The 17100-nt window shown below is 36.7% G+C and overlaps 1 protein-coding gene across 2 annotated transcripts in view; it reads right to left on the reverse strand.

The window, feature by feature from the left end:
• Positions 1 to 236: 236 nt before the first annotated feature.
• LOC126284223 (signal peptide peptidase-like 3) overlaps positions 237 to 17100 on the reverse strand; it is a 70502-nt gene continuing 53638 nt past the window's right edge. For both annotated transcript variants that reach the window (XM_049982996.1, XM_049982997.1), the window contains 4 exons: positions 12937 to 13088; positions 9585 to 9868; positions 8070 to 8214; positions 237 to 2695 (listed from right to left, as the gene is read on the reverse strand). In XM_049982996.1, the coding sequence (XP_049838953.1) occupies positions 2627 to 2695; positions 8070 to 8214; positions 9585 to 9868; positions 12937 to 13088 (650 nt within the window). In that variant the 3' untranslated portion in view covers positions 237 to 2626. The remainder of the gene's footprint in view (positions 2696 to 8069; positions 8215 to 9584; positions 9869 to 12936; positions 13089 to 17100) is intronic.

A 17100-nucleotide genomic window follows, 5' to 3' on the forward strand; every position in this document is an offset into this window, starting at 1 on the left:
AATTTAATAACGAGATCAATCAAATGTGTAAAAGGAAATAATTTTCTAGAAAGTATTCCTCTGCTGTTAAACACAGTATGTGCCCGGAGATTACAACTGTACTAAAATTGTCAAAGAAAGAAATAGGACTCATGACTAGAAATGAAACAGCTGCAGCAATGTCAGTGGTATAGTGGAGGAAACAGTGGGGAACTGAGTCCAAGTATGCACTTAAGACCCTAAAAAAAACAATGCCATTTTATGTTTCTCACAAACATCAACACAACTTTACTGCCTAAATTTTTGTGTGGTCTTTGAACAGAAATACACAACAAAAATAATATATAGAAATGTGAATAGTTAGGAAATTGGAGCTGTTCAATATTTTTAATCTCTTTCTCTTTTCTGCAAATAAATTTGTGTACAGCACAATTCCCAAAACAAAAAAATTAAATGTAATAATTCAGCACAATTTTCACAACCTATCAATATGAGGCACAAATTTATAACCACTCAACCAGTCTCTTCAATCATTATAAACTACAATAATCATTTAATTGGGGAGAAAAAAAGCAATGGAAAATTTACATAACATTCTCTTCCCAAAAATTCTGAAGCATTGACAGTTTTTTGGTACTACCAATATGGTAACAATAATAGAGATGGTGTCATCTGCAAGATATAGAGTTCATTACTGCTGTTATCAAAGGAAGTTTTGTCATAAAATAGATAACAAATATGTCAGTCAAAAGCCTCCAGCAACACACATCTGACACACAAAAATCAGAAACAAAGTTCAAATGCTCAAGTTACACAAGATTCTTCACATAACATTATGGGGCAACAGAAGATCAATTAAAACATGAGTCTGCAGCCATATAATTAAATCTGTCAGTGAAATACTTATGGGTGCATTTATTAGTACATTTTCACATGAAACTGAAATCAGAATAAAATTTAAGAATCAGGTATCAAGAAGATTTCAACCAAGTTATCCACTGTTCAGATGAACCATACAGAAGCTGACAAATCACACAATATAGTGTCTTAATTTATGGTTCAAGTGTCTGAAGTCCATGTGACCCATAAGAAATAATCTAAAAACAAACATTATCTGTACAGTTTAAGCTCCAAGTCCAATTGTTATTGAATGCCAGGCTGGCAAAACTGACCAAATTACTGAGCACAGGATCCATTAGCATTATTCATAACAACTTCGAGGCATTGTTTCACTTAAATGTAGACTTCAATATGAAGTTACCAACAAGGTAACTTATTTGAAAACAATTCAGGGAAACAAGAGTCAGAATAAGGTCATCTTTCATGTATATATCTTCGGGGGAGGGGGGTGGCCAGAGTAAATATTGCTATAACTACCATGATCATACTTCTGTGTGGTTCATCTTCAGACTGGTCTGGATTCCTATTTAGCTGTCATCTTCATTTCATAAAACATACAAGAAACAAGAAAATTATCATGGATAGTCGGTTACATTCTAAAGAAACAGTAGTAATAACACTCACAGCCTGGTGAACAGAATTTTAAGTTGTACACAAACTACAAAATATAGAAGCTGAAAAACTGAAGAAATATGACATCACATTGTAATAACTTCTCATTTCATAGTTAACTGGATCAGTAAAGAAATGTTTCCAATGCCCAGTTAACTTAAAAATTTAAGTGCTCCAAACACTGAATGCAAAATCAAATACATCTGTTCTAAACTGTAAACAGATTTGGTTCTTGAACAGTTTTAATTAATAATGTGTTACATTTTGCTGTCTACAGTATACCTGTCAAGAAACACCGCTCAGAAAACAAAACAAAATGACAAGTTGCAGTGACTTTTTTGAAACGTAGTTCTAAATCTCTCTCAATATTATCAACTTTTAATATTTTGTAAGACACAAACAAAGCAAACTTAAAGCAATTACAAAACTTTTAATGGCCTTTTTATTATTGCTTGTACATGTGACAATAGCAGTACCAACAAATCTTTCAAGAAATAAAAAAAAAAAACCAGGTAAACAAAAACAATGCTCTTTCCACATCTGCTTATCTTTCACTATTATAATACTGATCTAACAATGAGAAACCACCATGAATCTCATCCAAGCAGCAAAATACAGTCACAAATATTGTTAAGTAGCTGGAGGACATCCTGCAGCAATAAAAAGTTAAGGTTAGAGAAGAAACTCGGTTAAGCCTCTTTGTGTGACTAGGAGTACCCCACACGCACACACATACCGGTAACATGTTGCCGGGTGAACAGTATTTCATATTTGTATGAAACACGTAGAATAAATAAACAAGGTCATTTGTTATGACACACAGCACAGTTGTCGAATGGTGTAGTCTTTGATGATAATCACTAATGTGCTTGTGTTTCATTTCACTTCCAACAGCGAGATGCAAACAATGAATACTTTAGTGGTAAGTCTTAAGTGGAGTAACAAACTCCGTCCAACACTGATGTAGTGAACACACAATTTGAGGAATTTCACATTCTAACACAGACAGTGACAGATGCAGCAATAACAGCTTGACACTTAACCATTGAGAGTTGATCCCAATCTTCTGACACTTTCATAACAACACTGAGCCTACCCACCGTAACAGTAAGATTCAAAGATGCACTGTGGCATGTCAAACTTCTAAGTGTTTTGATGGTGGGTGTATGATGAACGGTTCACTCCACATTCTCCGTAAATCACCCTGCAATGAAATACCATTCTTTCAAAACAATTCCAGACGTCAAGTAATTATTCTAGACAAAACACTGTATTACTGTCTGCAATCAATATCAGTTCACTTATAATGAAATAAAACTATTCTATTAATATTTTCAGTTATGAGGAACATCCCTTGCCAGAACATTACAAGATCTGTGTATAGGTATCTGCTAAAAATTGCAAATAATGAAATAATCATATCTACTTCATGTCTGTAGTCTGAAGCAGAGATAAGATAAGTTATGAGCACCCCAGTCCATTGTTCTATGGTTCCATTTCTATTGTCTTACAGAAATGGTTTCTCAAACCAAGTTTTAGAGTAACTGGCATTGCAGTATCTACTTAGGCACTTTAGGAAATTTACCATTTAAATCACAATGGTATCCTTCTCCGAGGACAGCCAGATATATTTATTATTACAGAATTGTTAAGGCTTTCATGGCCACTTGTTGACAAACTGCCTGTTGGTTTCTGTCTCGAGTTCTTCGGCCGACACTGGCTAAAGAATCTGAGACAGAAGTCAACAGGCAGTTACCACTACTACTACTACTACTACTACTACTACTACTACTACTACTACTACTACCACCACCACCACCACCACCACCACCACCACTTCATATGGTCATGATGATATCACCTCCAGTGCAAAAAATTATTACACTATGAACTGTGCTAGAGAAAACTGTCAATGAGGACTATTTATGTGAACACTAAAGTGGGAATACGAAGTGAAATCTGATGTGATAATGTATGGGACACAAAGGGTGTGGCACAGAGATGGGTGGAGGAGAAAGGGGGGGGGGGGCAGATACAGTGTAAAGAATTATTACATTGGGGGAAGAAAAAAAGAAGACTAAATTTATGATCTAGTGTGGACTTGCCTGTATTAAAAATGGGTTCTGGAGAATACACACAAATACTTATTTTCTCTTGTTTTTAATAGTCAATCCCTTCAGTTTCAGTCAATTCAGTCAATTCAGTCAATTCAGTTTCAGTCAATCCCTTCAGTTTCTCATTTTAAATAATTCCTTTGTTGTGTAAAGTACTTACTTTTACTTTAGCAGGCATTTCCACTAATCAGCAGTTGCCTGTCCTTAGATTGCCACAGACGTATATCCTGATGATCTTTTTCTGATAGACCTCTCCTTTCCATGGATTTGGCTATAGTTCGCCTCCACACTGCCTCAGCTCCTCCTCCATGGCAGACACCAATTGCACAAACACTGCACCTATTATTGTTCCTCCATCCATCAGGCATGTCCATACCATTTCAGTACTCTAGCATCAATCCTATCTGTAACTGGTTCCACAGCATCCCTTTGCATTCTTGCATTTTCGTTTCTCAGTCAATCCAAGCAAGTTACCCTCATGCTCTACAGTAACCCGTCCATTCTGACAGCCTCAATCCCCTCCCCCTTTTCTTCATTCAATGTCCAGCACTCTCCACTGTATGTCAGGATGCTTTCAACCACAGCATATAGCACTACTTGCTTTGTTTGTCAGGAAGTGTGTGAAACTCCAAAAGATACCATTAATGATCTAATAGCTACCCTCACTTGACTTATCCTGTGGAATATGTCCACTTCACAGTGGCTGATCTTACTGATTAGTGAACACAGATAATTGAACACTTAAAACATTTCTTACCCAGCCAAACTCTCAATCAAAATCTTCAGTTTGCCCACTTCCAAAGTAATATTCTGTTTTATCCATACGTCTGTTAGTCACCATTGTCTATAAGCATCCATTAATTTACTCACACTTAATTCAGAGCCAAAAGTACTCAATCGTTGGCAAACAGTAATTAATGTAAATGCTGATGCTGTACTGCCATGATAAAACATTTGCATTGTCTATTACAGTAACCAAAAACAACTTCTAAATACAACTTACACAAGGCTGGTAATTAAAACATCCTTTTCTTAAGCCTTTACTTGTTTTCACACTTTCTGATATCTTCCCACCAAACTTCGCAACTTCCTCATATTTGTGGTAGACCCATTTCACCAACTCTCTTAATGCATCATCCACTCAAACATTTTCGAATGCTGCCCATAGTAACTTTCTTGCACAGAATCATACATCTTTTCTAAATCAACAGAGATCTCAATTTATTGTGATAATTTTCTTGCACATATGGCATGCACCAAAGGGGTTATCAAGATAGCTTTTACCAGCAATGATACCTAACTCTTCCTTAGATACAATGATATTCACAACCTTTTGCAATCTATTCTTTATTATACTACCGAACAACCTCCTCTCTTAAGCCATTACATTTATTCCTCTGTAATTAGTCCGATCTCTCCTGCCACCTTTCTTATACATGGCAGTAATATAAGATGTTTACCAGTCTTGAGATACTTCATCTGCCTCAACCATTTTATTAAAAATAGCTACAAGTGCTATTACCACTTTAGGTCCTCCATACTTCAATAATTTCACTACTATGCCACCATGACCAGCTGCCTTTCCCTTGTTTTTATTTTTGAAGGGCCTGATAAACTTCATTGTTGGCCACCTCTTGCACAAGATAACTCTCCACTTCATTCTGCTCTTCTCAAAACTCTTCCCTGTGCTCTGTAATAAGATATTTAAAACATGCCTCCCATTCATAAATGGCAATCACTTTAGCTCCTCATCTAATTTTAGCAGGCACTCTCACTTGGCACACAAATCACCAAGACCCTGATGCCATGTTGTATCAACTAAATGTTCTAGGTCAGCAAATTTCTTATCCCATGGCTTCTCTTTAGCTCAGATAACCATCCTCCTTACTTTCTTAACCCCTTCACTGCTATGGATGTCTACACATATCCTGTTACACTATTCACCAGGTGCTGTGGATGTGTATATGCATGGCACTTGGATTTTCCTACAAACATCTATATTTGTCCCTAGATGCCAACCCCTCACTGGTGCGGATGAGCTACTTCTAGATCTCCATGAATAACGAAGTTTTGGGTATTTATCAAACAACGTATGTGCCTCTCTGGGTACTATTATTTGCTAAAACCTCATTTTGATATCTTGAATAGTTTTGAGATACGACCATTGTTATGACCACATGATTCGCAATGCATAAGGACACGAATGGTCGTGTAGCTTGCAACTATCTACTTGATATAAAACCCAATAACCAGAGAACAAAGTGAGATATCGGTCTGCTCTCAACTCTAAGTAAAATTCTGATACATTACCTACATTTTGTTCACTGTTGAGTGTGATCTAAAATCAACTATACACAAAGTTTTATCTCTGCAAACTCTTTAAAGCTGTGTGCAAGGTTTTACTTAATTTGCTGCAGTGCAGTTAAGTATGACAGAGACAAGAACTTCAGTCCTTTATCGAGTGAAGATATCAGACTGTAAGATGAGCAAAAATGAAATTCTATCACCTAATAGTTTTTGAAAAATCTGAGTAGTATTTTAAATTGGCTGGAATGCAGTCTCTCAGCACGAGCAACAGCATTTGTCAGAGTCATAGCAAAAGCCACCTTCAGCACAGAATGCTTAGAGCATGTCTGCAGCAGTGAAAAGATTGTGTTGTAGTGATCTCTATCTTACTGTCTTTTAGAACTTAACTATTTCTGATAAGCGGTCTTCTTTTCTTCAGTCCTTTCTCTTAAGGCCTGAGTCAACCACTCAGCAACCACTCCCTCTTCTTCGTGTGAATTAACCTCATTTAATCCCATATTACCTTTGTCAATCCAAATTAGTCACCATTATCTTTTTAAAATTATTAAACTGTTCATATTCTTATTTATGCATTCTTCTGTTACTTCTTGGTATGACAATTCCTTTTTTTTTTTTTTTTTTTTTTTTTTTTTTTTTTTTTTTTTTTTTTTTTTTTTTGCTTCTAACTAGTTTTTGGTTTATTAGGCCATCTTCAGGAAACAAGAACTCATTTCCCATGTAGATGCTTATCAGTTGTTTATTAAAAACAAAGATTCCAAGACTTACCAAGCGGGAAAGCGCCGGCAGACAGGCACAATGAACAAAACACACAAACTCACACACAGAATTACTAGCTTTCGCAACCGATGGTTGCTTCTTCAGGAAGGAGAGGGAAAGACGAAAGGATGTGGGTTTTAAGGGAGAGGGTAAGGAGTCATTCCAATCCCGGGAGCAAAAGGACAGGTGTACACCCGCGCGCGTACACACACACACACACACACACACACACACACACACACACACACAAACCTTCGAATGACATGATTCTACAATGTTTAATGTTAAGGTAACATTATAGCTATGTATTTCTTATATACTTTGGTGAATTTTCTACCCTATCAGTGTTCAAAAAGTATTGAGAGTAAAAGTAACTATGCCTGAAGAATTGTGCACACTTTCAGTTTTCAGAGGGAATACGAACTCTTCTTCCCAATTGCTTCATTAATCAATGCTCTTTGAAACTGGCAGGAGGCACATAGCCTGAAGCATAAATTTTACAATGAACTATTGGCCATACACAATGAAGCAACACTGGCCTTACCAACCCAAGGCCAGTTTTCATCTTAAAGGTAGCAAAAAGTTCTCAGTCTTGATTTAAGTGCCAATTCAGTGAGGTGTTACCTTAATTCCTTAATTTGTTTGTTGAGCTCTGCAGTAAATTAATATCAACTTGCAATATGTCTCAGTGTATATTTCAACAATATTTTTTTTTTTTTTTTTTTTTTTTTTTTGTACGAAAGTTCCATGAGGTGAAATGTACAACATAAGGAATATGTAATTTTTTGTAAAATAAATAAATCTATAAATACCAATGAACATGTAGTTCTTTCATTACTTTTCTTTTTACTGCAAACAGTTAGTTCGAAAACATCTGAATTTATGGCAAACTATTGCAAAAATTAAAGTGTCAACCACAAGCAAAAAGTTACAGTAAACTAGGATTATAAATTAAGGAACAGAAACCAAAGTACAAAAATCAATAAATAATTTCAGCAGAGTTACACTTTTTTACTGAGTACTATTTAGATGACATTTAAATGCTATTTTTCATGTGCTCTCACAATTTTTGAAACTTCCTTCTGTTGCAGAAATCTATACTCAAACAACTAGCCACAGTTTCAAAATTAAATGTTTTGATAATATAGTAATTTATAATTGTGACCACAACTCAGCTTCAATTAATACATAACAAACAATGGGAAATTCAAGATGGAATAACAGTACTTCGGAAAGGATAGATTGCTGCTCACCAATAGAGGAGATGTTGAATCACAGACAGAGACTGCTACACATTTTAGTATTTCTGCCAAAGGCCTTCTTCTGAAGTAGAAAGCACACACATGCTGCGACCACAAACAGCTATCTATGCTTTTCATAAATTGTTGCATTAATACGTACCTTAAGATAGGCCATTGTGAGCAGAGGTAACAGCGTAAACGGCACAAGATACAGAAGGGCAGGCTGCGCAGCTTTAAACACCTCCGATGATACTGTTGCTGTCAGCAAACCAAGGAAGTAACCAATCAGAGAGCAATGGAAGTAGCTGAAAAATGTAACATTCAAACTTCAGACTCAAGGTGCTAACAATAATTAAATAAACAAATCTGAAACTGTTGTTACATGGTATCTACTCACATATCTCATTAATAATGGGAAAACTATTTGTTTCTGAGCTGAATATCTATTACAAATGATCATAAGGATTATCTATAAAAACTGATAGGACTTCATACTGCATTATTTCATAGGTCCTGAGTGCTATTTCAAGATATGTGTTTATTCCAACACACTAACAAAGTGTTGGCGCATCAAGATCAATGTTAATCAGTGATGAACTTCAACTGAGTGGCATCTAGAATACTCATATTACAATAGTTCTGTTCCATGTATTCTGTGACATACATTTTATTTATTTGCAACACATTTCAATGACATACTATAAAATATCACTGTATTACTATGCTAGTATTAATTATAATCTAACTATTAATTTAAAAGTTTGTGTGTACTTAATGGAGCAGGATTTACCAAAAAAAAGTCCAATTCAATAAAACCTCATAACATTATCAACAAGATATTTCCCACATGTGCAGTAACGTACATTATAAAAGTTGAAAAGTAACTTTCTAAAGTTGGTGCAAACCAGCTTAAAGTTTGTAGCATTTACAATTTAACTGTGTCATAGTTATTCATCCAATCTTTTTCTTAGGATAAGACTGCGTGCATGTGTGTGTGTGTGTGTGTGTGTGTGTGTGTGTGTGTGTGTGTCCGAAAAAGACCTTGTTGGCCGGAAGCTTATATTGTGACATCTTTTTGTTGCACCCATATGCAACTCAGCACCTCTGCTACATAGTGAGTAGCAACTTCCTTTTTCATAATATTGTATGAATCAACTACAGAGCATCTCAAGACACAATGGAATTTCATACAGACACCAAAAGAAATAAGTTTTTCACATCGGGACAAAATATTAACGTAAATAGAATACACTTACAGAATTAATTATTCAGTTCAAGACAATTTTATTTTCCTTTTACTCAAGAAGGAATTATTTCAGCTGTTTAAATTGTCTACTAACTGTTCTCCAAACAAATACTGTACTTTCCGCACTTTCCACTGTAAATGTCGTGTCACATTACAATAACATAAGTTACAGAAAGAAAACAACACACAAAAATAAGGAAATCAACCATAAATCAGCTGTACTTGATTGATGAGTGACATACAGAAGCACGCAACAACAGAGGGTCTTTGGTATCATATTTCTATGTGCCACACACCAGCTGCAGGTGAGTGGTTGCATAACCTCATTTTGGTTTAATTTGTAATGATAGATAGCTGTTCAACTTTCGCATAGTCAAAAAATCTATGAATCTGGTACAAGCTAGATTTGGATTACAAATGTGAATATACCTCAGTTTACTGAACTGCCTTGGGGGTGGTACTCCCGTGTCAGCTAGATGCAGCAGCTGGGATTTTTTATACGCGTCGTATCTCAACACAAAGCAGAGCAGAAGACCCGGCATGACCACATCTCCCAGGCCCAGCATAGAGAAGTGGCCAGCATGGTGGAGTGATGGGAACACTAGTTTCCCCGGCAGAGAGAGCTTTGGCGCTTCACGCACTCCTCCCATTCCTCCCAGGTGAAGCTTTCGTGCAACGAGGCCAACTGGGTTTTCTGCTGGCCGTGTAGCAACCTTGAAACATCAACATGAAAAAGGCCAGAATTATTAATTACTTACAGAACATAAAGTTCATATGAATCACTGGGGAAATAAAGACTAACTAAGGTACAACTGTACAATTTGTAACAAAACTACAATACTTGATCCTGTTAGAGGATTTATAGCACTGCGTTCTTCAGCTCTGAGATTGAGCTGCTAGTTACAGAACCTAAAACTTAATACATAATCCGAACCAAAGTGTACCCTGTCATTTTTCACATACAATACGTATGGTTAGCTGTTGAAAAATTTTGATCTTTTGCAACAGAGAAAAAGCAGAGGGCTGACTGCAGATCAGATTATGAGCCTTGAATTTGCAGTGTGACACTTACCCACTTTGTCACCAAGTCACACATCTAAGAAAATTACTTTAGTAATTGCTTTTTCAAGCTTCATGTACAGCTATCTGCCTATAAACTACTTTAGCATGTTATTTTAACTATTAAAAAGGACAAATCTCTTCTGGTTGTAAATGCAGAAGCCTATAATATGAGGGTTGCTTAGAAATTAATCCAGTGCATATTTTTTTCTCAGCCAAAAACAATGCTACAAATGCGAAACGTTCCTTATCTATTGTTTGAAGTCTCCCGAGTGAAAGCGCCACGTTTCCATCACTTCCGACGGATAACATAGCTGCAGGACAAGTTTTGAAACAGCGTCTGTAGGTGATTACAAGCAATGTGCTATCATTGAATTTCTCATTGCATAGAAAGAAATTGTGGGGAATATTCACAAATGCTTGTGCAAAGTCTATGGAGCGTCTGCTGTCAACAGAAGTATGGTCAGTCACTGGGAACAGAGGGTGAAATCATCAGAAGGCGGTTTGTGGATTTCTGCGATTTGCAGTGGTCGGGGAGGCTATTCACAGCTGTCACACCTGACATGTTGCAGCGAGCTGAGGTTGTCATGCTGAAGGATAGACACATTATAACTCGGTATTTGGCACTGCATCCGTCAATCAGCATAGGAAGTTCACAAAGTGAAGCACTGGCTCCACCACTAGGACAAGGATTGGTACCGATGGGACATACACGCTCTTATTTCGCGCTGGAGGAAGGCCATAAAATGGGATGGAGATTACGTGGAAAAATAGGGTGTGTAGATAAAACACCATTAGTTTGTGTGTCTAATTCTCATTATGTTCAATATAGAACTGTTGAAGGGGAAAAAAATGGAGCATTACTTTCTGGGCAACACTCGTAGTTTTTCTCATATTTTCATTAGCAACAAAAATATTTATTTTACAGCATTATTTGATAAAATCCTAATTTTATGTGCACAAAAAGCAGTAATAAACATTCAAAAAACGAAGCAGTAATAAACATTCAAAAAACGTTCTCACAACTGCCTCTGAACACATTATTAAACAGGCCTGGCCAAACAGTGCTTTACAAGCAAGAGCGCTCTGACCACACTCCTGCCTAGCACTCTTGAGTGGCGCCGAGGGGTGAGGAGCAGTATCCTCAACCGCACTGACCAGCTCCATCATCAATGTTAGAGTTTAAAAGATTTTAGTCTGCATAACTCCATGTGTTTGACTATATCACAAACCATAGGACCATGTATATTACATATTCTAAAATCCAAATGTGGCATAAAGGTATATACATCACAACTTACTGTTAACAGATTGCATGTAAAGATTTTTGTCTTTCTGCTGACCATTTTACACTATCTAATATACTTCTTTACTGAAGAAATAAAGTTACTACTTTGGCAACAAAAGTTGAAAGTAAGTAAACATGTGATAAAATCCCACTTATAAAATTATGCTACAATGATCGACTCTTAGAAATAGTTGCACTGCATTGCAAACATGTTTTAAGTTTCACAGGTGTGCAGCCTTTGGCATATTGCCATCTCACTTCCACACCTGTGTGGAAGAGTGCAGTGGTTGGGAAAATCAGAGCACCGAGTAGAACCAATTGTACTCGCAGAACGCGAGCGTGCTCCAGGAGCACAAATCTTGGTCAGGCCTGTTCTAAAATTTACTTTAAAGGTGGACCCATGAACTTAAGTAATTTTATTTCTACACGGAGAAAAATGTCACAAATTTACAACACCTGACTCAAGTCTTTTGACAATCTGAGCACACTACACGTGTCTAGTACATTCGCTATTTTGTGAAAGAAAGGCAGACTAGTTGGTGAAAAGAGTTACTTAGTCAAGTCTAGCTGTGTACCTTTACACTGTACAATACTGGATGAGGGTGTGGTGTGGTGTGGGCATATGGCTTTGGCAAAGGGTTAAAAGGACAGGGGGCTACGAGAAATAAGAGTGGGACGAGGGGGTGTGTGTGTGTGTGTGTGTGTGTGTGTGTGTGTGTGAAAATTTTCTCCGCCAGATATCCACTACTAAACATGCACTGGTACATAATCTGTTGTTCCAAGAATTATTCTGCTGTTACAAAGCAAACTGCCTCCTCTGTATGAATGTGCTGAAGGCCTCAGGACTGCCCTCAATACTTTTCTCTCCCTGTGTTTAAATATTTTTTTCCTTTTTGTCTTTGTCTTACTCTTCTTCATTTATGTTCCATTTTTGTAGCCTTTCCTATTATTCTACAACTTTTCCTTCCAATTTTCATTAGTGCCATGACAAAGTTCTCCAAACTTATTTTCATAACTAGTAACAATGTATTATTTCTATTTATTCACTTGCATTATACATTAAGTTTTGACTGCTGCTGCATGGTTGCTACAACTATGGCCATAAAACAAACAAACAAACCACGCTGAGAGTAAAAACTCCTATAGATATAACACATAATGAATTGAATGAAATGGTAATGCCACCTATTTTGCATAATGGCACAAATGAAAGTGCTATTCAACATAACAGAAACTTCACTGACTTTAGAAGTGTAATGAAAGCTGCCACATCTAGGTAGCTCTGTAGATAACTCTCATTAACATATCACTAGCCATGATCTGATGCAAAGTCTACTATTTTAAATACCTGCCACCACATATTACAGCATGAGCTATATAGCACAATGTAAAATCTCATATTGATAATTATAATAAATTGGTATTAAACATTACCTTGACCATGACATTTGTGTTGAAGATATATGACGAGAAGAAAACCCAGAAGACATCATAAATAAGCAGTCCAGTCAGCAAAAGTGTCGACACTTTCAGACTGGGCAGACGCACAAATGCAATAAATGCGACGCACAGTCCCATACCCATTGCTGAAACAGAAAAATTATTTGAAATTCAGAAATGAGCGCAAATCCATTCAGCTTACATCAAGGAATAAAAGATTCTGTGGTCGTAAAAAGATTGTGGAAATAGTAACTTGGGGTGGGGAGCAGTGACAGGGTTTGTGGCAAGAAAAGTGTTCACATTGTATAGACTGTGTAAAGAGGAGAGTAGATCTTTAATAAGCCCAGCATGATTGAATTTCAGCATGGGGCTGAAAGTGCAACTTTTGAAAAAGTTCTGAACTTCTGCAGAATTAAGTTTCTCACTGGATAGGTCAATAAGGTGTTCGGGGTTTATTTAGGAGCTTGGGAGGAAATCACAGGTAATGTTGCATATGGAGGACGTCAGCAAAGCAGAGCCTGGGTGAGGTGGGGTGGAATCTGGGAGTGGGTCAGAACATGTTGGGTAGTTAGTGGCATTCAGAGGTGGACAGTACATTGAATTCTCTCCCATATAGTCTAGCGATCCTGTAGCTTATAAACAATTCCACAGGCACTACAATCAACTCAAGACTTCTAGGTCTAAGGGGGGATAATAGGTTCCCATGGAATGCAGATATTTGTGATCACCTACTCAAGCTGGTTGCACCTATGATTAAGATCAGATGACTATCCACAGTCAGCAATAATTTCACACTTAAACTGGTTACATTACATGATTCCCTCCTTTATGTCATATGAAAAGTTTTGAGGCAGCCCAGATCAGGCAAAAACAATGCTCTTCAATCCAAAAGTGATCCACCAGAGCAACATAATAGTGTTAACTCATGAAGCTCACATAGGCTACCATTTTATGAACTTAGGCCTCTTACTGACCTCACAGTAAAGCTACTCACTTACAAGACTTGTGGCTGACAATATGAGTTACCATAAAAGAAACAGAACTTCCCATTTCAACACAAAATGCAAGAACAAATTTTAAACAATGGAAAATCCAGGATGGAATGGAACAATATTGTGAAACGGAAAGTTGCCTCTCACCATACACACACAATATTGGCAACATGTTGTAGCATGTATTTTCAATATTCACACAAAATGTTGAAGGCTATTGGTGTAAATTGGTAGCTATGCAAACCTTAGTTTACTATTACTCTTGTTGCGAACTCCTACATCCTGCACTAATATTGTAGGTTAGTTAAATTGTGTCATGGAATGTAATTCACTTAAATGATTTGAACACTAGGTAATATTGCTTATGTCGAGTACTTTAGGTCTGCCTGATTGTGCAGCTCTCTAAAATAACATTAAAAGTATGTAAAACTTTTCACATATATAGTGTACGACTTCCAGATCCAATTTTTCACTAAACAGCTGTTCATGAGTCATGCCTGGATAACTCAGAAAATAAAGAGCATTAAGGCAAGGCCAGCCTGATACAGAGTTTTAAGCTGCAAAAAGGTTTTAGGCTACAAGGATGTTTGTCTGATACAATAATTTCAAGTTCCTTTTTTATTCTCCAAATGCAATAGTTTTCAAATAGTTTTTAAAGATATGATGTTAAATTTATTTCATGGAAACAGAATACCAATAACATGCAATGAAATCTTGTAATTCCATTTATTTGTGAAACCTTGTGATTCCAGTAACCACTAACTCCATTATCAAACAGAGATTTGAAATTGCATGTATTTCTTCAATTTGTCAATAACTGAGGTTCTACTATATAGTTGCAGATGTGGCGACATTATCTGTATCACTTTATATATTTTTTAAGAAACCGTTTTTGCTTCTGTAAAATTTAACAAAATGGAGTTACATGGTTTTTATTGCCTACATCAATATCTAGGTACTATCAACAATAGTTATTCTGTAATTCAGGATGACATCAAGAATACAAATCTCTCTCCTGTACACATGGTGTAAATGGTAACTGTTTACGAAGTACAACAGTGGTGTAGAGGAAGTTGAGATGAAAAATTGTTGTCTATCAAAGTTGGGAAACTACCTCAAATTGCCCTACAAAAACCACTTAATATACATCACATGGATTCCATACAAGATTCTCAATATTGCCTTCCTCTCTTAGTGCAAAATAATGGTCCTACGGAAAAAATGAATAGGAACTTTGTTGCAGTACACTTAATGTAGTCAATTTTGTACAGGGATATATTTTTGCTACACACTGCGGTTCTGAATTATTCAAGAAAAACATACAAAAGTGACCTTCAAATGTACCCCACCCCCACCGATCAGGATTTTTAGTATACTGTTCATGGAACACCCTCCTACCACTGCACAAAAATTTGTGACTACATTACTTATTTCCAATATTCGACCTTTTTTATCTTTACTGACGGGAGTTTACTCACCAAAGATTTAGTTGTGTACTTAGAAACAGTATGGGAGGGAGTCAAATGAAAAAGCTTAAAAGTGTAATTAAAAATCAACACTTCATACCATTGTTCTGTACGTTGGCAGTACTGTTACCGATATCAGGAATGCCCTACAAGCGGCAGCATACTACAGATAATCAAAGCACTGCCACAAATCAGTTAAAACTGGCTGCCACTCTTGTGACATGCACCGAGGAATAACAATATTCTGTGATAGGTTTTTCTGGACAGTGATGGTACAGAAACTTATTGAAATCCATCAGTGAATGAAGGTCCAGTATGGTGATACATGTCTATCACCACAGCAAATGTAGGAGTGGGGCAAAAAAGTTCAGAAATAGTGTGACTTCGGTGACAAGACAGTGAGGCACACTATGTTATGACATCAGCAGCAGCTGAAGCCACTGAGGCAGAAAATTTCTAGGTAACAGAGGATGAAATAGCCGCAAATCTGGACATTATTCATGGTTCAGCACACTACATCTTTTATGAAGTGCTTAAGTTTCACACAGTGTCTGGAAGACAGATGCCATGAGAGCTCACTCCATACCTGGAAGATTGATTCTCTTACTACATCTGCCATACTCACGAGACCTTGTCATCAGTGATTACCAGATGTTGGAGTACTCAAAGAGGTGATGTGAGGAAAGAAATAGTGTTCCAATGAAGAGGGGAAGCCTGTGCTGCACAAGCAGCTGTGCAAATGACCAAAAGATTGAACCCCCTCCCCCTCTCCAGAGGAGTCCATGCACTTCCTACATGCTGGAGGAGGTGTATTGAACGACAGAAAGACTGTATTGAAAAATGATACACTTGTGTTCCACTTTTCTTAAAAGAAAGATGATGATAATTAATGTTTTCATTTGACTTCCTATCATAAAAGTGACATTTGTGTAAATTTTACCTCAAAATTTTGTTAATTTCAACAGCATAAAATTAATTATTAAATCATTTTGTTTGTTTGGCCTTCTTACAAAAAAGCTACTGTGCCTGTTTGTATCAAATTGTAAACATAATTAGGTTTGGTGGAATATTCACAAGGACTTTTTTCTTTTGTTACCCTCACAGAAAAATTTAAATTAATTAACAAAACAGCCGACTAAGCCAGTGGCATAATAGTGCAGTGTCTATGAACAACGTGTTTCGAAGAAGTGAGGAAAATAGTTTCGTATCAATGTCAGAGATATTGATACAATCATAATAAAAAAAATTCAAGACTAGAAATGTACAGAGAAGTGCTGGCATGTTTCCATGATTGAAATGTTTTCAAATTACACTTGTTATAAATTCCAACAATGAAGTACAATAGATTGCTATTCACCACATAGAGGAAGCAGACAGGCACATTTAAAGTACAAGGTATATATAAAAGAATCATCCAATTTAAAAAAATCATACCTATTATGTTATTTCAGATATGTGCATGAACAACGTACTGTTGGAAAGAGCTAACTCTTGAGTTTTATATGGTTACTGCTAATTAGCAGCAGTTTGTGCCCACTCCAGTTCCAGGAAAAAATGGAGTTGGGACAAGAGAAAGCATTTTGTGGTCTATATTTTGCACAGGGCGAGTCAGTAAGAACTGTTCAGCATGACTTTCGTGTGAACCGTCATAATGTGAGAATATGGTGTACCGGACAACCACGTGAAGCTGCACGACATGA

Source organism: Schistocerca gregaria, chromosome 8, assembly GCF_023897955.1.
Source record: "Schistocerca gregaria isolate iqSchGreg1 chromosome 8, iqSchGreg1.2, whole genome shotgun sequence".
Lineage (NCBI taxonomy): Eukaryota > Metazoa > Arthropoda > Insecta > Orthoptera > Acrididae > Schistocerca > Schistocerca gregaria.